The 26799-nt window shown below is 51.2% G+C and overlaps 2 protein-coding genes and 1 long non-coding RNA gene across 15 annotated transcripts in view; 1 reads left to right on the top strand and 2 right to left on the bottom strand.

The window, feature by feature from the left end:
* Positions 1 to 999, bottom strand: part of TLR5 (toll like receptor 5) — a 33275-nt gene extending 32276 nt beyond the window's left edge. For 4 of the 7 annotated variants that reach the window (XR_012490900.1, XR_012490901.1, XR_012490899.1 and 1 more), the window contains exons 1-2: positions 903 to 999; positions 348 to 503 (exon numbers count right to left, since the gene is read on the bottom strand). The gene's annotated coding sequence lies outside the window, so the exon portion shown is untranslated. Of the gene's footprint in view, positions 1 to 347; positions 504 to 902 lie in introns of those variants that run through there. The other 3 variants (XR_012490897.1, XM_074316956.1, XM_019756384.2) reach the window with 1 other exon arrangement.
* On the top strand, positions 450 to 26799 carry LOC141567923 (uncharacterized). The gene is made up of 4 exons (XR_012490905.1): positions 450 to 532; positions 19522 to 19775; positions 20300 to 20396; positions 26522 to 26799. It is a non-coding gene; the product is annotated as an uncharacterized LOC141567923 (long non-coding RNA).
* Positions 22084 to 26799, bottom strand: part of SUSD4 (sushi domain containing 4) — a 98410-nt gene continuing 93694 nt past the window's right edge. For 5 of the 7 annotated variants that reach the window (XM_019756373.2, XM_074316957.1, XM_074316960.1 and 2 more), the window contains 2 exons: positions 24443 to 24825; positions 22084 to 23478 (listed from right to left, as the gene is read on the bottom strand). In XM_019756373.2, the coding sequence (XP_019611932.2) occupies positions 23450 to 23478; positions 24443 to 24825 (412 nt within the window). In that variant the 3' untranslated portion in view covers positions 22084 to 23449. Of the gene's footprint in view, positions 23479 to 23979; positions 24108 to 24442; positions 24826 to 26799 lie in introns of all 7 variants that reach the window. The other 2 variants (XR_012490903.1, XR_012490902.1) reach the window with 1 other exon arrangement.

Here is a 26799-nt window from a genome sequence, read left to right as displayed (position 1 = left end):
GATGCACTGCATGCCCAGTAGAACATGGCATTGACTAGATCTTTGCTCAGCAACCTTATCTACCTGAAGGACGCCTGTGTGTGGGTCACAGTGCTAAACAGGTGTGTTCCCACACCAGGTGACTACATAGGTAATACCCCGGATGGAGGAAGCCCCACCATCACTTCTCCCTCACCTGGCCTCAGCAGCCTTCCTGAGGCAGCACCAAGACCAGCAACCTACCCCCTCCCCTCACTCCTTTGAAAATGTAGTCTCAACTGTGGTTTTTCCAGGGCCGTTGTCACTATGCTCTTAACTTCATGGGCAGATTTTTTTTTTTTTTTTACATAAAAGCCAACAATATTTACCTTGGAGCCTCTGCCAGGCTGCTCTATCTGGTGCTATGGGGTGAGGGTGGAGGGGTTCAAGGCCTTCTGTTGATCAGCTCAGGAATTCTGGGATTTCTACGACTCCGTTGGAGGTGGCCGACTCTCTCTCCCAAGGAACAGTGAAGCCACCTGCCCCTTTCCAGAGTGGAGACAAAGTGAAAACGGTAAGTCTAAGATTGTTCCAAGGTGGAGATGCAGAGACTTCCTCACAGCCGGGTTTCTTTGTGTCCCGTTTGCTGGGCACAAGTTATCTACATGCTCCCCTCCTTCGCCATCCCGGGTCAAGAGACCCCCAACACCGCCAACAGGCCCCTCCCAACACCGCCCAGGGACCCCCTGAGGGGCAGAGAGCGAGGTCCAGGGGTTGGGTCGCCGGCGCGTGGAGGGGAACTGAAAAGAGTCCAGGACGCCCCTGGAGGGAAAAAGGCGCCTGACCGCCGCAGGCAGCCTGGTCCCCGGGATTCCCGGGCTCCACCCTGTCCCCGTCAGGGGACGCGGGCCCTCGCCTGCTCTCGTGCACTGCAGGGCTCTCACCTCCGGGGAGGTCTCCCCGCACCGCACGCGCCTCGGCTCGCTGCTTGCTCCTTGCCACCAACAGGGCGCCCTAAGTCCGGGCTCCCGGAGACCCCGCAGGCCCCACCCACACGGACAGGTCCCGCCCCCGGCCCGCCCGGTCCCGCCCCTCGCCCAGGTAACTTGGAGCTCTCGGGTGAGTTGGGCAATCTTCTGCTTCAACCCTGGGGCGCCTGGGGCTGCGGGAACCAGGCAAAGCGTCCGTTTGCCCAGGAAGAGTATAGGGGGCCTGTGGGTTTTGTGGGCGGGAGGCTGGGACGCGGGTGCTGGGTGCACCGGGCGCCCTGGATCCGAGGGGAAGGAGCGGGGAATAGGGGGTGGGGGGCAGAGCTGCAGCCTCTGCAGGATCCCAAAATGACCAAGGGGATCGTTCAGGCCAGCATTTCCCTGCCCTTCCTCTCCCGTCGCACCGAGGAGTAATTGTCCAGAGGCACAGCCAGAAGCTGGCAAAACAGTGACTGGACCCGATGCCCAGTGCGGCACTTCTACAACTGTGCCACTCCTCAAACGACATTTTGAAGATCTTAATGATAGATTCCGGACAGCAAGTGCTACTGTGTCCGTTTGGGAGCGGGGCTGGTTTGAGCAAGAAGCCCCGAGTTTGGCTGGAGAACCCAAGAGATGACAGACCCTTACTGTCCTGTGAGCTCCGGGTTCCTTCTGCTCTCCTCTTTTCTTCTTTCCCACCTCGTGCGTCAGCTGCTGGGGTTTGCAGGGAAAAGGATCTGTCACAAGAAAGAAACCAGCTCCCCAGAGGCAGGGGCCATCAAAGAGTTAAAGAGAGGTGACTATCACGACCTGGAGGAGTGGCTCTCTGGTGCGAAACCCAGTTCAAAGACAGAAATGGCACTGTCTTACCTAAGACTGGGTGTGAAGGGAGCGTGGGGTAGGGGCACAGGCTGAGCCCCACCCCCACCAACCTGCCTCTGGGTATCGGGGGTGTGATCCTAGCACAGCTGACACTCCCACTCACCATGGGCCAGCAAAGCTTGGTGGTCTGACCAGGCAAGGTGGGAAAGATACGTGTAAAACAAAGCCTGGCACTTAATTACCGCACAAGGATCTCATTATAGAGTCTTCTCGGCTCCCTTCCTTGGCTGGCAGCTTGAAGAGTGAGTGACAAATTGCCTCAAGTAGGTCTCCAAGGACTGCCTGGGGAGGGATGAAACCACCTCCTCACTCCACGCCAAGCCCATTATGGGGGCTGTGGAGATGGAGGGGTGCTCGCCCTGCAATGTGCAGGGTGGAGTGAGGGAGGGTGTGTAATGTGTGTAAGGGAGTGCTGAGAGCGGGCAGCCAGGGGCCAAAACCTGACCTTAAAGAATCTTGCTGGGCCGGGACTAGGGGTTCTTTCTCCTCAGTGGAACCAAGAGCAAGCAGGGAAATCTTGATGCATGTGACCCTTTGACCCGGCTTCACCCTGCTCCATAGGTGGACACTGTAAGAGCTCTTTGCATGTCATAGAAGCAGGAGCGCATTTCAGTGGCATTATGGCCTCTCCAAGCCCTCTCCCCTGGTTGTCAGCTGGCTTTGGATATCCATTCCAGTCACCTGGCTCCAGGCACTCATGTCAGACCTGGAGGATCCTGAGGTCCTGTCTACCGGGCCCTGTCTTTTGTCAGATGAGGTCACCGGGGAGTTGACAGCTTCCATCTGAATGGCCAGGACATCTTAGGGTCCTCAACCTATGGCCTTTGAAATGAGTGTCCATGATCTCTCTCCCGTGTGGCAGGGAGGGGCTGGTGATCAGAGACTTTGCAGGTCAGGGTTGAGGGGCTGTCACTTGCTTTTTGTCCATTAAAATCCAGAATAGCTTACCCATCCTCAGGGGACTACAGGGGCTCACAGGCAGAGCCCTCTTAGCAGGTTTGTGTCACTCCCCTGTTTAAACCTTCAGTGGCTTCCCTGGGCAATGAGACTGAAATCCAGACTCCAGACCTAAGTCTCATGAGAAGAGGAGCTGTGTCTGATCTGTTCACTGCTTCAAATCCAGTAACTGACAAGTGTCTCCCAGTAAATATTTGTTGGTGAATGAGTGAGTGAGTGAATGAATGAATGAATGAATACGTTAGCGGTCTTCATTTTAAAGGAAAAAAATTAGAACTCAATAAACGTAAACATAATCATTAGTGACTATTTCCTTTAAAAAAGGGAACAACCAAAACACGATTCAGGGACATACCAAGTTGTAGTACGTATTTCTTAAAACTAACCATGCACTTAACCACATATTAAGGCTTCTACTATAGACCCTGTGCTTCTTGCCAGGAATAAAAATCTGCATAAGATTTGGTTTTCGGTATTAAGGAGCTCGCAGCCCAGCGGGGAAGGTGGACATGTAAACAAAGGGTTATAATATAACTTGACAAGTGCTACAATAACATGTGTACCTAACTGTGCCCTGAAGCCCCTGGATCTGGTACTGATGATGTCCTTGCTGCAAGTAAAAAAGATCGTTTAGTCAGCGGGACAGGGCAGGAAGAACACTCCAGGCAGAGGGGACAGCCTGCAGAGGAACTGAGGGGAGAAAGAAGGTGGCTCATTGTGCAAACTGCCACCGGTTTGGTGTAAATGGAGTTCAGCTTGTGTGAGGGGGTGGGGATCAGATCTGGGGCCGTGCCTGTGTGCTTTGCTAAGGAGTTAGGATTTGCTCTGGCTGCTTATCGGGGATTGGGATTTCACTGGACAGTGTGAAGCAGTAGAGTGACATCATTCTATTCTGTTCTGTTCTGTTTTTTCCTAAGTACTGGTGATTAAGAAGTAAATGTAGGGGCGGCCGGATGGCTCAGTTGGTTAGAGTGCCAGTTCTGAACAACAGGGTTGCCAGTTCGATTCCCACGCTGGCCAGTGAGCTGTGCCCTCCACAACTAGATTGAAGACAAAGAGCTGCAGCTGAGCTGCCAGAGGGGCGGTCAGACAACTGAGTTGGTTAAAGTGTGAACTCTGAACAGCAAGGTTGCTGGTTCAATTGCTGCATGGGATGGTGGGCTGCGCCCCCTGCAACTAAGATTGAAAATGGTGACTGGACTTGGATCTGACCTGCGCCCTCCACAACTCGATTGAAGGACAACGACTTGGAGCTGATGGGTCCTGGAGAAACACACTGTTCCCAATATTCCCCAATTTAAAAAAAAGTAAATGTATTCCCTAGCTTAAATTTAGTACCCCCGACCACTCTGCCCCACCATGCAGCCCTCAGGCTCCAAAGGCCAGGCTCAGAGCATTTAAGAGTTAGTTTTAGCCCCAGGTGTCCCTGTGGTGCACATTCTGGGTCCTAGATGTCCCGCAATGCTCTAGAACTCGCATTCTGCCATTGCAATCTTGCTTTCCAAAATTATACTAAGGCCCGTTGCATGAAGGCACCCAACTAAGTTGTATATATTCACTGCCTGAAACTCCGTTGGCAGATACTTTCCTTATGCTTGCTTTACAAATGAGCAGGAGGGGTGAAATAACTTGCTAATACGTAGCAGAACTGGGACTTGAAATCAGCTTGACCCTAAAACCTCCAATGCTGTCAACCACTGCATTTTGAGGATCTGAGGAACAAGAAATCAGGAAGTCAAAGAGAGAAGATTGACTGATGGTGAAATCGAGTACACCCTGAACGCTCTCAAGGAAGCTCAAGAATAAGAGAAATGGAGACAAATAGATCAGGGCACAGGGCACGTCAGAGTGTACAACACAACCTCAGCTCCCAAAGAGTTTTAGTGTTCTCAAAATGGCCACGTGTAAAAATGGCTCCTACAAACAAGAAGGCAGAAAGGCCAAGCCCTGCTGCTCCCCCAGTCATGGCAATCCCTCAAAGCCCGAGCCTGGCATGGCCACCAGAGCCAGCCTTTGCTGCGGGCTCTCACTCAGGCAGGTGGATTTTTCATAAAGACTGTTTTTCATCCAGAGAAGTGTGTAAAATTACAGTCTTGGGGTCTCTGACAGCTCGGTGGACCAGGAAAGAGTCTTCATCCACCCCGTCTTGTGTGCGTGGCCAGGTCACTGGGAGCCTATAAACCGAGGGAGGAGATTGGAGAGGAGGGTGTGTGGCTGGAGAGACGGCAGAGACTTTATAAATAACTCTGCCCTCCCTCTGCCTTGAAATCACAGTACCGTGACAGGCCGTGAAATTAAATGAAGATCAGGCGGGGCCCCAGAGAAGCTAAAGCATCAGTGAGGAGAGAGAGTGCCGCAGCGTGATAAGCTGGAGAGGCAAGTTGATGATAAGACAGGTAAACAGGTGGTCCCTGAGAGGAGTCAAGTGGCCCTGGGGTGGGTGCAGGTCTGAGAGTGTGTGTGTGTGTGTGTGTGTGTGTGTGTGTGTGTGTGTGATAGAGAGAGACAGAGAGAGAGGAGCCCGTGAAATCCATTTGTATTTTAGCCCTCCCTCCTTTTATAAAATCTAATCAAATTGATTTTTTTCTCCTACGTACAGGTTTGTATGTCCCCCCACCTCTCACTCTCCCAGCTGGTCAATCTCTACTCTCATCCTCCAGGGGTACTATAAACTACTTTGCAGTGAAGGTATCTTTAAAATGTTATAGCCTACAACCCCTGGCTAGGAGTGGAAAGATGTCTAGGCTTCCTGGTCCCAAAGAAGGGACACCAGAAATGACTAAACCAGATCTTCTGGGGAGAGGGACAGTCCCCCCGCCCCCACAGAGCCCAGTCGCCTCCACACTGAACTGCCTCAGGAAGTCAAGGAGAGGCACTACATGTCTATTCCCTCAGATTTCTGTCCCTGAGGCAAGGAGATGATTCCTGGAATGTCTGGGATAGAAAACTCTCCTTGGGGGGTGCATGCCCTTCTTTTCAAAGAGGTTAAGCATTTCCTTCACCAGCTCTACTCTGTGGCTGTTTCTTAGAGTCCCCCTTCTGCAAAGCCCCCTTCTCCACTGAAGCATCTCAATTAGACCTTCATGGGCCCTCTCCCTCTGGCCCCTCCAACCCCCGCAGCCTCCCTGGTCTGAAGCTGACAGTAGGAGTTTATATAGTAGTCTGGAATGCACTGTGTCTACCCAGATTCCATCTTAAAGTCCTAACCCCCAATGTGATGGTGTTTGGATGGGGCCTTCGGGAGATAATTAAGAGTAGATAAAGTCATGCAGGTGGGATCCTCGTGATGAGATTTAGTGGCTTTAGAAGAAGAGGAAAAAAGAGTCTGGTATTTTGTTATAGCAGCCGGAGCTGACTACTACATTCCACAAGTAATTCTCAGGCCTTTTCAAGTTTATGTAGCATTTCTTGAGCCCAGCCCTGAACTAGATACTAGAGAATGTTGAAGTTGAGATGCTGTTTTAAGGAGCTTGCATCCTGGTTGGGGATGTAAGACTCACCATAAGGCTTGTAATAAGGTGTCTGAGTGGGAGCAAGTCTGTCTGCAGACCCGCAGATTCTGGGCACATTTGGCCCAAGAACATCCATTACCAAATATACACACTCTGACCCATACATACACACTTTTCTTCTCAATCGTTGGTAGCGAAGCTGTGTGACCACATTGGAAGGAAGTAAAGGGAAGTCTGAAGCCTGAATAGGTTTCTTTAAGAGCTCTCCACGTGACCTTGACAAATGGCATCATGCGAATTAAGCTCATAAACTATACCAGTGGCTTTTGCCCAGTGGTCACCGCAGCCACATAGGGAAGATATACCTGGCCCTGGAAACTTTTTATCAACTTGACTTAGATGGAGTCCAGCCTCTTTCTTTGGATGTTGATGCCAGAGTTGATTTTTTCACTCACTGCCTTTTGCTGCTGCTTAAATATTTACCTTCTATTTTTTCCTACTCTGACTAAGGGAAAAGCGTTCCTAACTCGAAGGTGATTTTTGAGTGCCACTGTCCTCCACCATCCCTTCTAGAGATGCGAATTTTCTCCAGAGCCCTAGGATTGAGATTTTATAATAGTCATCTCTTCTGGGGTTCTCTTAGAGAGAGAGGCTTTCTCCTTCATACAGGAGCCAGTTGTTACAGAATTATGGAAAGCTATTCCAAAGAACAGTCTGCCCACTCATAGAAATCTGCCCGAGCCACACAGAGTCAGCCAGAGTCCATTTATATAATGCGAAATGAGAATTCCCCACATACAGAGAACTTTAACGCCCCAGATAAATAGCTCTGCAAGGAGAAAATGCAAATCGTGACTTCAAGTGGGTTTCTGTTTTGCACAGGGCATACCAATGTGGCTTCACCTGTTAGGGAGGGCAAGGTCACCCCTACTTCTTTGATGAACATATAGGCCCTGCGTGAATTTGTTTGCTGACTGTTAGAAAAACACAGACTATTGGCTATTTGGTTTCCCCTTCAGAAACGCAGCAGAAATGACGGGTAGAAACATGGGGTCTGTGGATGAGGTTGTCTTATCGAATCACTCTGAGCAGCACTGAATAGTTTAAAGCAAGGCCAGAGAAAGGGCGCCAGCAAATCTCAAATCAGTGAGCTAAGCTCCATCTCAAGCACAGTACCTGGAAAATAGTAGAAAAGCAACACATGAACTCCATCTTGGCCCTTTCCCTTGGTTGGTACATCCTGATTCTAAAACAAAGTGATGGCTGAGCTTGGGATATTCCTGCAGAGTGGAGGAGGGGCTCACATCTGTCCTGTTCTATTTCGCTTGTCCAAAACAATGTCCAATGCAACATGTATGCTGAATAAATGTTTGTTAGGAAGATGGATGGCTGGCTGGCTGGAAAGGCAATAGCTGTACATCCTGAGAGCAGACAGGAGAGGGGTAGAGGAAGAAGAAAAAAGAAAAAGCAGAGGGAGAAAAAGAAGCGGAAGGAAGAGACAGGAGAGGAGGAAGAAAAGGGGACGGGAAGAAAGAAGTCAGGGCAGGTGAGAACCGCAGGGGGTTTGGGCACCGGAGCTGTGGGCAAGCAGGAAGCATGCCTGCAGGTTTTCCTGAGTGGCCCACGGTGAGCGGCTGGCAGACACCCCGACTTGCTGGTAGAACTGCTCCATCCCTCCATCCTGGGAGTCCCCTCTGCCCCACGGTGGCTCCCTTACCTGTGCTATTCTAGCTCGCCAGGCCCTCCCCCACCCAGCCTAGTCTGAAGGCCTGCAGACACTCAGGAATGTGGGAGGGATTGTTCTGTTGTTTTAAACCAGTCGGATCTTGTCTGTCTGGGAAAAACTGCAAATGAGGAGGCAGGGGAAAGAGGGATAGCTTTCCAGGAATCTACAGGATGGGCGGGCTCTCTATACACCTCCCTTGTCACCTCTTTCCCTGAGGGGAGTGGATAACTGGCAGGACCGGCAGTGAGGGAGGAAAAGCAGGAAAGACCCTGGTTTAGGTGGACCCACCAACTGAGGACTAAGGGTCAGCAGTAGCCATTGAGGTGGGGGGGGGGGCAGGAGCCATTCTGGCTGGGGGTTGGGGATGGTTTTGTTAGAAAGCCTCAGGTCAAGTGTTCGACTTTGCGCATCTTTGAGTGCTGGATAAGTATACCCTGCAGACAGGGCCATGATCCTCTCTCGCCACATGGTACTTTGGGCGATGGGCATCAAGACACTGCCCTGGGGCTTCAGTGGGACGCTGAGACTTAGGAAAAGGTGCCACACATTTGTCTGCCTCCTGGAGGACTCTGGAACAAGCCTCCTGGCAGCTCCGAATGGACTAAAAGGCTTTGTGAGGTTTCTGTGTATTGTGGGATCTGACTTACTTCCACCGCCCTCCGCAGTCAGAGAGTTTATTTACCAAACTAACAGCAAATGTGACAGCTGCAAAGATACCAGATTGTGTCCCATCGCTGTCACATGCTCTGGCCTCCTCTTCTGCCTTCTCCTTTCTAACCTGCCAACCCTTTCTGGGACGCTAGATTCTTCCACACTTTCCCTTTGCCTCATTCCCTCTCTTGCTCACCTTCTACCTGCCACTCACCTGGACTCACCTGGACGCCCACCGTGTGGGTTGTCTTTGGGCTATTGAGCCCTGTGGTCAGCAAATGCATGGTGTGTCTAAATGTGTGGGGCGTGTGACACTGCAGACACCTTGATTTTGGACCTCCAGGACTGTTGGAGAGTAAATTTCTGTTATTTTAAACCATCAAGTCTGTAGGCATTTGGTACTGTCGCTCTGGGAATTGAATACAGTATGAATAACTGAGATAAAATAAAAATAAGAGAATTAAAAATAGTCATATCATAAATAAAACAAAATGAAATGCTTGGGGAGCACGGATTGCACGGCCTGGACCATGGATTGCACAAAACAATGGGATTGGGGTTTTTCTAAAATGACCTGAGTTTTCTGTTGTTTTAAATTTTCTAACCACAAATAATTTATGAGTTTCATACTGCTGCAGAGAAAATAGAAATGTGATTTATGCCACCCCATTTAGGTAGCCAATTTCATAGATATTTGGTAGTTCTATCATATATCTGACAAGGACACATTACTTTTTCCCCTAAGATGTTGGTGAGTGTGTACAGAAACAGCTTAAACATGACTAAGAACTGAGATTAAATATTTTACTAAATGGAAAAATGCTGAAGTCATTTCCATTAATTTAAGAACAAGATGTAGTGCTGGCTGTTGCCACAATTGATCAACAAGACTTTGGAGGTTTTAGCTAATAGAGTAAGACAGGAAAATGAACTTGAGTGGAGTAAATATTGGAAAGGAAGAGAAAATATCTTTATTTACAGATGATTGAAAGTAGAACCTAGACAACCTAATAGTTTTTTAATACAATACTATTCAAATTGGTAAGAAAATTTAGTAAGAGAGATAGGTAAATACAGAGAGTTTTGCTCTGCGATAGCAATAACCATTTGGGGAGGGAAATGGGGAAAGTAGCCTATTCATAATAGCAACAGAAACTGTAAAGTTTCTAAGGATGTATTTAACAAGGAAAAGTACAGTACCTATACAAACAAAATGATACAATTGTATTGCAGAACATAAAACAATACCTCAACACATGGAGACGTGCAAGACCTGTTTCTGGGTGGAAAGACTTAATATCATAAGAATGCCAGGCCTTAAGGAACTAACGTATACATTTTGTGTGATTGTAATTTCTACTTCTAAGAACTGGATAACGTAATTTTAAGTTTTAAATGGATAAAATAATTTTACGTTTCAAACGTTCAGAGAATAATAGTGAAGAAAATTACAAATGAGAGGGGACCAGGGTTAGTAAATAATAAAAGAGAGACTCAAGCTATCAGTATCAACGTAGCATGACAGTGGCACAGGAACCAACCAAATAACAAGGAAACAGATGAGAAAGACCAGAAATAGATGCAGGTAGATAGAGAAACCTGAAATATGACGGTGGCATTTCCAGTTAGAGGGAAACAGTGGTTTCATGAATGGCACCTATATGACTGGTTATCCAAGAAAAACAAAAGGAGACTCTACCTTAACCACATACAAAAACAAATTCCAGGCATATTGAATACTTGTGTCAAAATAAAACATTGGTATATCAGAATGGAATTTTGGGGCATATTTGTAAAACCTTGGGTGAGGGAGCACTTTTTAAACAAGGTAGGAATCTCAGAAGCCACCAAAGAAAAGGTAGATATACATGGACTATGTAAAAACTAAACGTTTTATACAATAAGAAAAATCCTTTAGTAAAATCAAAAAGCAAACTATTTTTTAGAAAATTACAATATATATTTCCAAGGGATGGCTAGATAAAGAATTAACATCTCTTGTACTGACAGGGCCCATAACTTAATTACAGTTATAAAAGATAAGTTAAAAAATGTAGTAAGAGGGGCGGACGGGTGGCTCAGTTGGTTAGAGCGCGAGCTCTGGGCAACGGGACTGCCGGTTCGATTCCCACATGGGTCACCGAGCTGCACCCTCCGCAACTAGAATGAAGTCAATGAGCTGCCACTGAGCTCCCGGATGGCTCAGTTGGTTGGAGCGCGGGCTCTCAACCACAAGGTTGCCGGTTCGACTCCCGCAAGGGATGGTGGGCTGTGTCCCCTGCGTCTAACAACAGCAACTAAACCAGGAGCTGAGCTGCACCCTCCACCACTAAGATTGAAAGGACAACAACTTGGCTTGGGAAAATTCCGGAAGTACACACTGTTCCCCAATAAAGTTTAAAAAATTTTTTTTTAAATGTAGTAAGAAAATGGTAAGGGAAAATGCAGCACCAATTTGCAGAGGAGGCGATCCAAGCTCCCAATAACCGTGTGAGAAGAGACCCAACGTCAGGAGTTGTCAGAGAATACAGACTAAACAGATGAGGCAATATTTCACTTAAGGTCTTAGGGTGACCAGCTGGTTCCTGTTGGCCCCGGACTCTCCCCGTTTTGAAAGCCTTGCTCCTGAGAGAAGGAAAAAAAGCCTGGATTGGGAGTTTGAACTTTGGACCAAGCACTACCCAACGAGATGTTGTTAACCCAAACCAGGAAAAGAAAAACCATATTTCTGTGCATTATTGCCTGCTCTCCAACCCCCCCTTCCCACCACTACTTGGTGGTTTGTAACATTTTGGCTGTGTCTAGTTCCCCGGCAGACAGGAAAGCACCTTGAGTTATGAGGCTGGGGAGGCAAAGAGACAAGATATTGGGGGTGTCATTGGCTGAATGTCTGTGTGCCCCTGAAGTTCATATGTTGAAGCCAGAACACTCATTGTGATGGTATTTGGAAGTGGGGCCTTTGGAAGGTAATTAGAGTACTTAAGGAGAGGAGAGACACCAGTGCGCGCTCTCTCTCTCTCTCTCTCTCTCTCTCTCTCTCTCTCTCTCTCTCACATACACACACACACACACACACAGACGAGGACATAGTGAGAAGGTGGCCGTCTGCAAGCCTGACAAAGAGTCAGTCTCCCCATTACCCAACCACGTTGACCCTGATCTCAGACTCCCAGCTGGCAGAAATTTGAGAAAGAAAACGTCTGTTGTTTAAGCCACCCAGCCTGTGGTATTTGTTATGGCAGCCCAAGCAGAATAAGACAGAGCGGGGGGGTTGGTGGGGAGTCTGGAAATCACCTCCAGGTCCATTTAGATCAGTGGGTATCCCCAGACCTACAGTATGAGCCACACCTGGGAACTTGTTAGAAAAGCAAATTCATGGGCCTCATCCAGACCTCCCCAATCAGAAAGTCAGGGACGGGTCCCAGCATTCTGTATTTTAACAAGCTCGTAGGGCCATTAGTGTGCATTCCAGTTGGAAAGCTACTCATTTGGACTTTACCTGGTAAGTCCCAGTTGTGCCCCCGCCCTCCGTCCCACTGTCTTTGGAGATTGAAATGTCAGGCTGTAAGATTGAATGTGAATGTACTTAATGCCACTGAACTGTACGCTCCAAAATGGTTAAGATGGTGAATTTTATGTTAGGTATACTTTACCAAAATTAAAGAGAAAAATACACTTCTAAAAAATTTGAAAGAAAAACAACAAAACAAAACAAAAAGAAAACCCCTCTGTATGAATTGCTCTTTCCGGCAATTAGAGGTCCAACTGACCTCTAATGTTGAAGTTTAGGAGTATGTTCTGGGTGAGGGAGCACATCTTAGAGTCCACGTCTCTGCCTGTGGCTTGGGAATGGCCCTGCAGGGAAGGGGTGTTCCCGTCTTCCCAAGCCCTTCTTCCCAGTTTGTGAGAAAGCAGGTGAGGGGGACGTGCCTGAGCAGAACAGTGTAACACCCTCCCGTCCTCCACATCTGCCTTTCCAGGATGGGCAGGGGGTTCAGGCCTCAAATCCAGCCCCTCTCTTATGCCCCCTGCTGGCTTGCTCCCAGCCCTGACACCGTTGTCTGTCAGGGAGGGAGAGAAAGGCTCAGCTGTTTGGGTCTAAGTCATGCAGGGCCTGGGGTCCTAGGATTACTGGGTGCAGGGTCCCCACTGGTTCCTGGGGACCCCCCAATGCATGGCACCAGGAACATGGGAGACAATGTGAAGGGCTGTGCTTATTCTGACACACTCTTTACAGTCGGGTGTTTATTTGGTAATATTTGTAGAGTGCCTGCTTGTGCCAAGCATTGTGAGAGAGCCTGGGGACACAGGGATGACCACGAGTGGCACGGTCACCCCTGTAAGAAACTCCTGCCGAGTGGGGAGACACCCCCTTCTCTGAGAAGAAGACACCCCCTTCTCCTGCTGGTTTGCAGAACCAGCCTTCCAGTTTCTGCCTCAGACCCCTCAGGGCTTCTTGTCACTCTCGGAATGTGGCCCAGTCGTCACACAACCGAGGGGCTCCCTGCAGCCAGACCCAGCTTTTGTTCCTCTCCCTCACACGCCATGCTACACCCAAACTCCCCTTCTACTGAGTCCTCAGACACCCCTGCCCTCTGGACCCCAGGGCACCATGCATGTCCGTCTGCCCTCTCCCCCGTTGCCTGGCTAACTTTATTCAATCTTCAAATCTCAGTTTAGGCATCACTAAACATCATTCCTCTCCTCCGTGCCCAGAGCCCCTCACCCCTACAGAGGCCGCACCCCGTTTTGTGTCACCTCCTGTCCCATGTCCTCTCCCCCTCTGGACTGGAAGCTGCTGGAAGGCAGGGCCAGGTTTGCCTCCATCATATCCCTTAACCTGGTGACCAGCTCTTTGTCTCCACCTGGTGGACAATGCATGTTTTTGCAATAAATGAATGAATGAGTGAAAGAATGAATGATCCCGTGCTTCCAGGAATTCATTACAAATAGCAAGACACTCATGTCAGTTGTCATAGAGAGTATTTAGGGGTTGACGCAGATTTCAATAACCAACTCAAACATTTCCAAACATTTCCAGCAGGACTGTACAAGGTATACGGACAACCTTCTTTTGATATTTAGGCTTTTCGTTTTTAACTTTCTATTTACAGAAAGTGAAAATAGTTTTTCATTGTACTGTAAGAAATACATTCTCCTTTTCTAATCAGCATACTGAATTTTATATGAATCAATTTAAAGAAAAATATCAGCAAATAACAGCCTGTTCCAAGAAGGTGAGCATGGTGAATGAGTGACATTTGGGAGCCACTGGAGCAGAGAGATGAACTCTGGGGTCCCTCACGGCCCCAGCACCAGACTGTCTACAGCTGTGGGTGTGTAGTCCCCGTGAGAAGACCGCTTGCTGCTTATGCAGGGAGTCCCTCAGCCTTTAGTGCAACTTAGCAAAGACGGGGCACGCGCCTGCACACTGCTCCCACACAGGGGAGGATGGTGGGCTGGGAAGTGGTCCTGGGACAGTAGTGATGGCCCAGTGCCCCATCACCCCTCAGTCTTAGCCCAAAACCCAAAGGAACACAGTGTCCAGGGAAGCTGGGTCACGGGGACGCTGCCCCCAACAGACTTGCTCAAAGAATCAAATGTGGGCTAATTCAGAACCCCTGAGAATTCCACCTTTTCCACACTCCAGGTGCTGAGGTCTCGGTCGAGCTCTGGGCTCAGAGGTCCCTGGATGAGGAAGCAATTCGACAGCCTGGCTTCCCCAGACTGGCTGGGCAGGGGAGCCAGCAAGGCTGGATGTGTGCCTTGGGCAGGGCTGAGATGTGTCCGTGCCTGGCCAGCCGAGTGCCAGCCTGCTGTGGCTGCTTCTGCTAACTGAGCGGAACCTCCTGGCTGGTTGCAGAACCAGCCAGGAGGCCGTCACTGCTGTTCCAGGACCACTTCCCAGCCCACCTTTCACCCCTGTGTGGGAGCAGTGTGCAGGCGCGTGCCCCGTCTTTGCTAAGTTGCACTAAAGGCTGAGGGACTCCCTGCATAAGCAGCAAGCGGTCTTCTCACGGGGACTGCGCACCCACAGCTGTAGACAGTCTGGTGCTGGGGCCGTGAGGGACCCCAGAGTTCATCTCTTGACTCCAGTGGCTCCCAATGTCACTCATTCACCATGTTCACCTTCTTGGAACAGGCTGTTATTTGCTGATATTTTTCTCGAAATTGATTCATATAAAATTAAGTATGCTGATTAAAAAAGGAGAATGTATTTCTTATAGTGTAGTGCAAAGTGATTTTCACTTTCCGTAAATAGAAAGTTAAAAATGAAAAGCCGAAATCTCAAAAGAAGGGTGTCCGTATACCTTGTATGGTCCTTCTGTTCCCCAGTGGCAGGTGTGTCCCATTTTGGGAGTTCGTTTGGTCAGCCAGCAGGCAGGTGGGGCTGGTGCACCAAGGTTTCCAGGGCATGAGGCTCTAGCTGCCTTCTGCAGGACAGTGGGTGGTGCTGGGCTGAGGACATTTCTGGCTGGGGCAGGAGCTGAAGGGCCCAGTACCGTCAAAGGACTGGAGGACATTTGGAGAAGCCAACACAGCTGGCCATGGAGGACCCGTGAGTCCTGAGTATGACAGCACTAGTCAATGCGTGCTTCACTTCTAGACTCTGAGCCTTCTAAGGCTGGATGTGGCACTCGTGGTCACCCCTGTTCCCAGGCTCCCTCACAATGCTTAGCACAAGCGGGCACTCTAAATATTGTCAAATAAATACCCACAGCGGAGAACTTGTCAGAATGAACACAGCCCTTTATGTCATCTCCCACACTCCTGGTGCCACAGGTGTGCCTTCCTCTGGAGGTCCCCAGGAACCCACCTGAGCCCCAGCCTTTGGAGGAATGAAGCACAGCCCAGGTGTTGCCAATTCATGGGGATTCATGCCACTTGAAGCCCATTTAATTCTGAGACATGGGTTTGAAGTCAGAGGTACTTAAACCCAAGTGTAACAGGGAGACCTTCATCAAGACCTCCAATTACATCCTGGGATCATGGATTCAGCAAGAGAGGAGATGTCATGCGCAGAGGAGCCTGCAGCGGTGCTGGGAAGACGGCGGCTGCCTTAACGGCTCTTTTCTTCACTTTCTCTTCCTCGGCCCTTTTGCAGACAGGTGCTCTGTCTGAGCTTGTAAAATACTGCATGTGTCTGCTACGACCATTTTACTAACTAGGACCCTGGTTTACACGATCTCCAGCCCTTCCTGCTGACATCCAGGTGGGACACCCTCACTCCACCCCACGCCTGGATTTTCACTCGGGCCACTGAAGGACCCAGTGTGATGGGCACACCTGGCCACACCACACCTGGCTGCCTGGCTCAGGCGGGAGCGGCAGGAGGTGAATTGCTCAGCTGCTGTGGGGACACCTTCTCTAAGGTCATCACACCTCTTTCTCCGTCCTCACCCTCAGCTCCTAGGCCTAACAGCTTGCTCCTCAGTATTGAGACATTGGACTTTGTGCCCTGTTATGCTCCCTGTACCTCTGGAGGCTGGACCTCGGGCTCTGCAGATGCTGAATGAAGTGGAAGCTGAGGGTATCAGAGCCAGAGGGGACCCTAGGAATCGTCTGTGTTCATCCCCTCTTGTACTGATGGGGAAACTGAGGCCCAGAGAGGTGAGCCGGGGTGGGAGTCATTTTCCTGACTCGCCACCCGTGCTCTTCCTGGCAGCCCAGGCTGCCTCCCCGGCTCTCTCCTGAAGCACCAGCGCTGCCCTGCCCTGTGGGGCTGGGGAACACAGGAGTCAGTGGGGACGCAGATGGGGCTGGTCTCTTGGACCAGTGAGGAGCCAAACACGACAGGGCTGTGTCTCCCCTCAGGGGGCCCTCAGCATGCAGAGAAGCAGCCTCAGTGTGAGGCTGAGGGGAGGACTTGGCAGGAAGTCAGCCTTCTAGCCCAGGCATGAGTCATGAAGACAGGCGCTGCCTTGGTGATCAGACCTGGGGAGCAGAACTGAGTGGAATACAGAGCAGGTGAGGCGGGGGCAGGTGTTTGTCCTTGGAGAGAGGCCTGCTTACAGGACAGCACCGGAGGAGGGGGGAGGGAGGAGGCCGGAAGGGGGGGCAGGGGGGCTCTCTTCTCCTGCCAGGCTCCCCCTCACTTCCCCACATACACTCCCCTCCCCTCCCCATTCCCTTCCTTCTCCTGGCTTCTCCCTCTCCCTTACTCCCCGCCCCCTACTTCCCCCAAACCTAGGGCACACATTTTGGAGCCCTGTCCTTTGGGGATCCCTCTGCGGCTGCTCCTCAGGAAACATTGGCTCCCTTTGCCTGGTGTGGGCTGCACCCAAGCCTCTGCTCCTCCTTTGTCTGAATGAGGCCCCCCCAGGTGCTGCCCATGGCCCCTCTTTTCCTGAGAGCAGTGTGGCCCTCTGAGTTCCTGTGCAGAGGCTGGGACCTTCATGAAGGGGGCCTTCAGGAGAGGGGGGACTAATGAAGGAAAGAGAATGGAGCAAAGCCAGTGGTCCATGAGGGAAGGGGGTCAGGCCCTGGCCAGTGGGTGTGGGGAGAATGGACCCACTGGGCAGCACAGCTCCCGGGACCGAGTGTGCGCTCCGTGCTTGTTGATTGACTGCTTGAGGGAAGGAGTGACTGAAGGGTTGGAAGCAAGGCTCCCACGGGTAGTCAGAAGCTGGGGGCTTCTGGCTCAGGGGCTCTGTCTAGTCCCACCAGCTCTGGGCTCCCCAGGGCTGACTCTGTGAGTTGCAGCTCACCCTGCCACCCCTCCTTTGACAGCCATCCCATGGCCTCTCACCAGTCCCCTGCCCAGGAGAGTGTGTGTGTGTGTGGGGGTGTTGATCATGCTGGCACTTCTGGAGAAAGCTGGAAGGCCCAAGGAGGCCCCTGTATCCCCTGGCGGGAGCTGCCCACTGTGCCCCTCTGCACTCACGGTGGCCTAGTTCCTGCTCCTGCTGTGGGCTTGTGTCTTTCATCACACAATATTTGTAGGCCCTGTACAAATATTTGTAGGCACACAGCGGACCTGGCATCAGGAGGGCAACCCTGTCCCGGGGAGCTGGCACACTGCTGCCCCAATGGGTGATGGAGGGCTGACAGCAGACAGAGAGAAAGGGGGCACTTCTTGGTGCCCTTGGAGCTCAGAAAAAGAAAGACTAGGATGCTGAGAACAGGCACCGTTTCTGAGTGTTTCCTCCGTGTCAGGCACTGTTATAATCAGTCTACAGCATCAGCGTGTTTAAGCCTCGCAGCAAACGATGAGGTGGGTGCTGTCAGTGTCCCCACTGCACAGGTGAAGGACGTGAGGTTTACGTGGCAGTGGCCTCGCCCGACGTTGCGTCCGTACACTGACAGAGCTGACATTTAAACTCAGGGCTGTTGAATTTCAATGCCCAGGAATTTAAGCAGTAGACAGCACTGCCCAAGTGCCCACTCTAGGCCCCCGGAAAACCCGAAGCTGGTATTGCTAAGCCAGTGTTAGGGACCCATGAGGAATGGTGGGGGCTGGAGCCCTCCTCAGAGGCTGGGCGTGGACCGGGGAATTCAGTGTTGGTTTTAGACAAACATCTGCTTAAATGACTCAACAGAGGGCTTACCAGCCCTCAGACACAAGAGTGGTGGTTGATAAAAACTGCTGTAAGATCATAAGTGAACTAAGAACAAGTGGCGCCAGATGAGTGTCACTCCTTATGGCTTTGCCCTTCTGATAGTTTGTGGGGTGTCAGAGGGGAACTCACAGATGGATTTCTATAGGGCCTCTTCTGCCATGTCTCATGGATATCCGTGAGGACAGGTTTGGAAGGTGTCTGCCTCCTTCTCATCTCCCCACAAAACACACAGTAGGTGTACATGCTTCGTAGAACAGGAAATGCTCCACAATTATCAAGAATTTGTGGACAAACTCAGTCTAATAGATTTGCCGGGGCTCCGGGAGGGGTACCGTTAGCATCTGCTCCTTCTGGCCCAGGGGTGGCAGGAACTGCCACAGGAGGTTCCCAACCCTCATCTTGATTGAGGTGGCCGCAGTTTTGAGAGGGTAGAACCCCCCCAAAGGGGATGTTGAGGTGGGGCTGCTGCTGATTCCCAGGGGTCCAATAGGGGAAGGAGCTGGGAAGAGTGTCAGACACTGCTGGTGGGGAGAAAAGAAGCAGGTATTTGACTCTGGATTAAAAAAAAAAAAAAAAAAGGTAAGGAAAGAGAATTTTCACCCCATCGGAGCTGGAAACTCTGTTCTGCCCTCTTACTGTCCCACCGAGGACCCCGGGGCCTGGAGGGGTCCCCCAGTGACACAGTAGCAGCCCCAGGCTGTGTCTGGGTGACCCTGACACCTAGGCTTGAGCTCCACAAAATCAAGTGGGCCTGCAAAAGAGCCCCCAGACCCACTCACTTCTCCCCATCTCACCCTAGCACGTCTTTGCTTCAGACCTTTCAGTGGCTTTTCGTTCTCCTCAGGGGACCGCTTACCTCCTGAGCATGGCACCCAGGCTTCTAGTGCCTGGCCCCTCTCCCATCCCATCTCTCTCCCTCTCTGCCCACCCTCCTCTCCTCTCAGCCTGCTCTTCACCCCAGGCCTCGAGGCCCCCAAAGCACGGAACAGCTCTCCATTCCCCTGCCCCAGCTCTCCTATACCTCTGGACACCCCAACTCTGCTTGCTCCCAGCTTGCCTGCCACTGCCTGCTCGCAGGCTCCCCAGGATCCAAGGCCTGGGGCCAGGGTCCTGTGCTTCGTAGCCCCCACTTTGTAGCTGTCTCTTTACAAGTCCTCACTTCCCACTGAACTGCAGCACAGGCAGGGCCTGGCGCACAGCAGGGGCTTACTAAATAATTAAGCAACTGTAGCAGGGCCTACAAATAGTGCTCAGAGGCTCCAAGCAGAAAATATTAGTCTCCTGATTCCCTCAGGCTCCATCCCCCTCCCCTTGCCCCAAACCCTTTATGCGTCTGCTGGCATTTGGGTCTCTTTATCCCACAGCCTTGGAGGACCAGGGCCCTGACACCGGGGGAGGCTCCGAGCATGGCAGGTTCATGGCTGTAACTCAAAGCCGGCCGCTCACAGTGCCTTGCCCATCGCCAGGCTTCTGACTTCAGCATGTAGACTGTTTTCTGCCCAGTGTGGACACGGGGCGCTGCCTGCCACAGCAGTTAAACACAACTGTGTTGACACCGCGTCCTCTGAGTTAAGTTTTATGATTTCAATGCCATCATTCTCAGCATCCGCCCTCCCTGGTAAGTGACTGCTGCTCCCCGGGGCCCTGTTCTGCTAGACCAGGCATCTTTACCGTGGACGTCCCTCTTTATCACCTTGGACATGCATGGGCATTAACTTTTATGTTTTAAATCCAACACAGACAATAAAATTAGGGAAGCGGGTTCATGTTCATTTCCAGGGCTGCCTGCCTGTGGAGCTGACCTGAGTCCTTCAGAGTCCTTGGGGAGATGTCTGAGGTTGTCCTGCCTTCCCTGAGCAGAACTTTCTGTGGCTTTCAGAGAGGGCTGTGGGTGAGGGAGGGCAGATGCCCAAGGGCGAAGGATGGACAGCTTCCCTTTGCACAGAAAGCCAAGAAGGGGGCTCCTGGGAAAGGTCCGAGGGGAAAGGAGCTGAGCCCATTTCAGTCCATCCATGGGGGGCAGCCCCAAACAAGTGTCGCCTGCCAACACAGTCAAGAGTGGCAGGGACTAAGGCAGCTCCAAGGTGCGGAGGGACATGTGCCTGAGTTAATCACCCACCTGACACCCTCCTTTTACACTAGGCAACAAGGAGACGAGCTGCCACTTATCAAATGCCTACTGTGGCACGTGCCTTGCATCAGCTGTTATCCTCCTCACAGCTCAGGGAGGACGGCAGAGGTAAGCCATCTTACCTAAATAAATTGAGGCCCAGGAAGGACAATAACTCAAGTCCACAGCCAGTTAGTGGCAGAGGCAGGTTTTGAAGCCAGGCGACGGCCCCTTTGTTGCCCTGTCTCTGTGGGGGAAAACCCAGGGACCCAGGGCATAGCCGGGAGGAGGGCTGCCCAGCACTGCTGGGTGTGTGTGAGGGTGATGGGGGGAGGGATCTGGACCCAGCAGGCTGTGGCCCGTGAGCCTTTGCTTTTGGCTCCCACTGGCCTGGCCCGCTGTGTGGCCAGGGGCAAAACACTTCTGCAGGAATAGGAGGCAGGTGGTCTGTGTGCTAGCTGCTGGGGCGGGTGTAACGAAGTGGCAAAGGCTCCAAAAATCCCACGCCAGCAAATTACAACCTTGCCATTAAAAAAAGCTGCGTGGAAGTGAGGTGTGAAGATGTCCTGTGACTTCTGCAATGCTTATGAGGGGGAAGCAAGTCAGGCAGAGAAGTACTGCTCTGCAGCTCCTTGAAATGCAGCCTTACGTAAACACCTCAGCTGACTCCATGGATACGGGGGTTCTCAACAGGCAGGCTCCTGACCAGGGGCCTGAGGTGCTTCCCTGCCCAGCGCAGAAAGCACCTTTGTCAGGGATAGTTCTCTCTGCACATCACACCTCTGTGTACAATTCCCAATATAGCCTGTTTGTTCTCATACATACCAATTTCTGAGGTCGTGTGAGAAAGATTGATTCCTTCTTACCCGGAGGGCCTCCCGGGACTTTGAAATAAAGAGAGAATCATGACAGCTTCCAAGCTGTCACAAGGATTCTTTCCCACCACATCAGCTCACTATGATGAAAAAATAAATGTGTCTCCGTAAATCATCTGTGTGGGTGAGACACTGATGTGGCCCCAAACGGAAGGGACAGAGGGGAGGACACAGGTGATTCGGTAAGACGTTGTCTGGCGCTGTCACCAAGCAGGCAGTTCCTTCGTGTTTGGCCTCTATCCTTAGAACACTGTTGACACGAATACCTGGACGTGTATGGTATCCGCGGCACCTGTCTTTCAGGGGCGGGGGCTGGACAGGCATCCGTGCTTGTCCTTGGCTCGCAGGGAAGGGAGCTGCACGCTGCTGCGCTCTACTTTGGGAGGGAGAATGTTTTCTGGAAGGAGGTGAGACCAGGTTCAGAGAGAGTCTTGCAAGCCTCTCCCCACCTGTCTGGTGGGACATGAGGCACTTAGCTGGTGGTCTCTGAGACATGCCTTCCATTGAGGGGGCCTGGGCAGGAGGACAGGTGCAGCCATGGAGGAGACAGACCTGACCCGACAGGGATCCTGGGAAAACTGCCTGAGGAGGCTGCCCACGGTGAGCCCTGGACCCGCCCTGCCGCCCATGCCATTTCTCTCTGAGTGGGACAGGGGGCATGTAAGCACAGACACTCATGAGAACCAGCACCTTCTATGGGGCTTCTGGAATAAGGTTGTGCCAACGACAGGTGAGGCCATCACTGGACAAAGTTATAATCACTGAACTGCCAGTACTGGCCCTCGCTGCCCGGGGCACCAGGCTAGGCAGGCACTGTCCAGTGAGTTCCTCTAATCTCAGGTCCTAGTCTTACACTTCACCTCCATCCCCCCATCACTGCCCCTGCCCCTCCCTGCCCACCCAACTCTACTCCACTATGAAAGTCACGCTTCAAACTGACATTTTCTTTTTAATTTTTAATCAGTCTGTGTTAAGAAAAAAAAAACAGGATTTGATCACGCTGCCAGTTCTCACAACTCTATCAGCACATAGCAATTTTATGGATCAGAGTTTTGTTTACATTCGTCTAAAACCCAGAGGAAGAAACAAATCAACTCCACAGATCAACATGTATTGGAAGAAACACTTCAGGACTCGGGGGAAAATTTTTTTTTCAATCATTCATTTTCTGAGGAACCATACCCAGTGGGACCCAGAAGACCTCACCGTAGGAATGCAGGAATGGCAGGCAGGCGAGGCAGCCCCAGAAGTAGGAGGGCAGAGATATTTTGGGGCTGGGAGGCTAGCCTGCAGATTTTACCGAACAAAATAAAAGGGGAAAAAAAAAAAATCCAACCTCATACTTTATTTGGAAGAGGAATGCATTTACAGAAACAATTTCTGTTTTGGAAAATAAAATATGGCTGAGTTTGGGAGTGAGGGCAACACTTATAATAGTTCACTGGAGAGGGCTCATGACGCTGAGATAAATTATCAAATGGAATCTTTTTAAAATGCCGAAACCGAACATTACCTTGGTCACTTTCTCCACCATGAGATGTATTTGAACACATTCTGACCATTTGTAAAGTCACAAGATTTATCCAACGTCACGATCCAGGTGCTAGACCGTGAACACAAATACAGACGCTATTTCGCCAAAGGGCAGCACGAAGTACGTGAACTCTACTTTTTGAAGAAATTTCCGAAAAGCAGAGTCTGCCTGAGCCTTTTTCTTTCCTCGCTGGAACTGCCACATCCTGCTTTAGTCTTGCTCGTGAGTAGAACTGTCCAGAAGTCGCACGAGAACCTTCCCTCTGAGAGCCTCCGAGGGGCCGCTCTGCTGCTCTTCCTGCAGCTCCCCCTAGACTTCCTGCAGAGGCGGATCCATCCTAATTTGGAGTCCAGAGACAGGTTGAAGCAGATTTTAGAAGCGAATTTACACAATGTGACATGCTTTCAGAGGAGGCAGGTAGTACTCGTAAGTCAATGGGGCGCAGGATTCAGTGGCGTGTGCGTGGGACGGTCTCATGTCCCCCAGCACGAGACACACTTGACAGCTTCATCCAGTACCACACAGGGGTTTCCCCTCATCCCTGTATTTCCCATTGGTCTTGGCAAAGCCTCACGTCCCCTTTAAAAGAGCTGCCACAGCAGTTTGTCAGTGTTTGTCACCCACTGTTGAGTCTGTGATGTACGATGTGAGTCACTGTCCCCATGTAGATAAGTTAAAACACTTCCTCGTCCCCCACGCTCTGTCTCTCTGTTGCCTCACTCCAAGGTAGGAGGTTCCCAAACGGCCCGTAGAAGCACTGGGACTTGGCCTGGCTATGGACCTTCTTCCATTAGCGGGATCTCTGTAAAAGAAGAGATGGTTATTATTTAGGACACTGAAAGGCATCACCACCATCTGGAATTATGAGCTTTATTAGAATACCTATGATTCCTGAAATCAATGAGAAGAAGAAAATGTTAGAAAAGTTCCACATATCAGTTAATAATCAGACAACTCCTCCACACAACATCTAGTGGGTGGCTGGAAAAATCTCAGACCCAGCTCATAAAAACTAAACTACTAGATTTTAACCATGTGCCCTAATGATCATACAAGCCACGAGAGGTGCAGAGAAGCTGCAGAAAAGGAACTTGATGGGGACCCAGCAGACCCCTGTTTCCATATCTTTACCGTCACTAACTATGGCTACACATTAGAATTCATGTCTCATTTGTAAAGTGGGGCTGGTGCCCCCTCCCCTGGGAAACAGAACCCTGTTTAGTCTGATGGATTTTTCCTACTTTACCATGAGCTACAATCGGCTTTTCCTGTGATAGGTGCACATACAGCTTTTACTTCATACCTGGTCAAAATAACCTGCGTGTACACAGAACTTCGCCCGCACCAGGCCCTAGGGCACGAATCTGGGTCTTTCCTCCTGGCACGCGCGTGTGTTACCCTGATCCTAGGCACCACTTTCAGAAGTCCTGCCTAATCGAGGGATAAAGAAGAAAAGCATCCTGGATCATCAAGAGACTAGAGAAACCAAGTCCCGGCCACCGGAGCCTTTCTGCTCCGGGTGGCTCGGTGCCTGCCCTCTTGTGCCTCCTGAAATTTCAGTTAATGGATTCATCACCCGGGAGATGATGACCACTCCTTCCACTAATTGGTCTTGCCCATGGCCTCTATGTGCAGAGAGAGCAAGAAGCAATTTAAGCTGAGTGAGAGGGAAACAGGTGGATGGGGCTCTGTGCTGGCTTGTAGACGCCACGTGCTGGGTGGGGAGGTGTGTGCCAGGGTGCTCGGGCCTTGGGGCAAACACTTACCATCCGCAATGTCGATGCCTGGGCTGGTGGATGCCACCTCCCCCGCGGTGCTGGCAATTGTGTCGGGGTTGTCGGAAGTGGGGCGCGCGCCCCCTTGGCACATGGGAGATGAATATAGACTCTGGAGTAGCTCGGAAGAGCCCGAGACGCTGTCACAGGTTTCTGACTCCCCTGGGCCCATGTCTGCGTCCCCCGAGCCGGGGTATGCTGGGGGGCTCTGGTCATCCACAGGTAAAGGGCAGCCCTGGCCCACAGAAGCCAGGTACCCGGGGCCTAAGGCACTCAAGCCGCCACTCACAGCCTCGTCGTAGGACGGGAGCATGACGGGCACTCCGTCCACCACCACGAAATCAGGGTCGCTGCTGGAACTCCTGGGGGGCCCCCTGCAAAGCACAATGGTGCCAACATGTCAGAGAGAGGTGCCAGGCCAGGAATAAAGCCACCCGTGTCCCCCACTGCCGCGGAGGTCCTCCGGGCCCTGCACGATGTGGTACAGAAGAACCAGCCCCCCTTTTGGATCTGTCCGGGTAGATGGTGCCGTCACCATGGCCACTCAGGTGAGCAGAGGTTTTTCTCCTCACTGTCCTGTGCCCTCCTGCCTCTCCTCTCCTGCTCTGCCCTGTTCCCTCCACTATCTTCCTTCCTCCCTCTTTGACCTGTGGGCGTGGCCTTAAGGCCATCACCTCGTGGGCAGGGGACCACATGGCTCATTCCTCCCAAGCACCAATGTGCCACTGCGGTGTCCCTCGGGAAGGCTGCTGGAAACAGAACTGCTCCAGTAAGAGTACAGGAAACCAGGGACCCTAGTCCCACAGGGAAAGGCTAACGCCTGCATTTTTTATGCTGTTTTGCTTCCTGCTACAGCATAAACATCACTCACTTTCAGTCAAGATAGAAAAACAACAATGGGGAAAAACATAAAAGAAAAGCTCTAAGCACCTTCTCACTACCTGATTCAAGTTCTGTCGGGCTCACCTCGACCGTCTGGCCCAGTGGCCACTTGAACCTAAGCTATACCTATGCTGCCTGGACCAAGGGTTCCTGGGAGCGTGCAGATGGTCTGTCGTCTCCGCAGGTGGTCCCTTGTGGGGCTCTTCCCCTTTGCCTCTTGCCATCCTGCACCTCTGAGCCTGGTGGATGGGAGCCCAGGCATAGCCAAAGCTCCAGCTCTGTCTGATCACCAGTCTCTGCTCCTGCCCTCTTAAAGGAACCGGAGTGGCTAATAATAATAAGTGGCCAGCCTTTCCGCCCCTATGTCCCAGCTATGACACTCAGTTCCCACATCACACTCATCACGCATCTCTCCAGTGTCTATGCTATGGGACCTGGAGGGGAGAAAAAAAAAAATTCTTGGCTCGCCCTGGAGAATGTGATTATCTATTTGGATAGATGACACTAACTTTTCCAAACCAATTAGAACATAATATCAGACAGAAATAATCGAGGTACTAAAAAAAAAATCAGGTGAAAGCATTTTGGAGAACATTTTTTAAAATCTTAATATTTAGTTGCTATAACTTTTCTTCCGAGCATATGCGGAAAAATAGTTCCATGGGCCATTTTAACAGACTCCAAAGCACTATAAATCACAATATGTAGTTTCGCTTTCTCTTTGTAATCCTCAGTCCCATTTTAGATAGTGTAATTGCTCAATGATAGAACATGGTCCCTTGATTCATAAATAATAATGCTGAGGACAGAGAGAGTGGATGGCAAGCTTGAGAGGAAACCTCAGCAAGGGTTTGGCTCTGGCTCCAGGACGGCCGTGATGCACTCTGGGCCTGGTGAGGGAGGCAGGCGGCCCCCACACCCAGCACACTTCCGTGGCTGGGAGAGTGGGGTGCCCGTGAGGTTGTGGGGCCCCTGCAGCCAAGCGGGGGATCATTACTAAGTGAGCCGAGGCCACCCTCGGGGCCCTGAGGTTAGGGGAGAGGGTGGGCAGACAGGTGCTGTCTCTAGCAACTCCACACTGCATAGCTGGGAGGTGTGACAGACACACTGGTTTTTCCTGGGGGGAAGAAGGGGAAGTGGTAAATTCCAGGAGCCTCCTTCTCCAATAAGCAATATTCTCTTTTCCAGGAGGTGGCACGCATGACCCTGCGGGCTAGATGTAAAACAAGTGTTCTTTTCTGATGCATAAGGTCTCAGAAGGAGGAGATCGGCATGGGCACAGAATCACGGCAATGATGATGGTTCCTTCAGGACAGGTGGCTGTATCCGTGAGCTCTGGCTGGTGTCCTGTGACGTCTGGTGCCCGGCCGGCCCTCCTTTTCTTAATGTTCACAAACCCATCCCTTTGCTTTCTCAATGACTTCTCCTTCCGGAGCAATGATCTACCAGCAACGGGGCTGGGTGCT

The sequence above is a fragment of the Rhinolophus sinicus genome, linkage group LG12 (assembly GCF_036562045.2).
Source record: "Rhinolophus sinicus isolate RSC01 linkage group LG12, ASM3656204v1, whole genome shotgun sequence".
Classification (NCBI taxonomy): domain Eukaryota; kingdom Metazoa; phylum Chordata; class Mammalia; order Chiroptera; family Rhinolophidae; genus Rhinolophus; species Rhinolophus sinicus.
The sequence above is the reverse complement of the archived record's forward strand: the minus strand, read 5'-3'. Positions and strand labels throughout refer to the sequence as shown.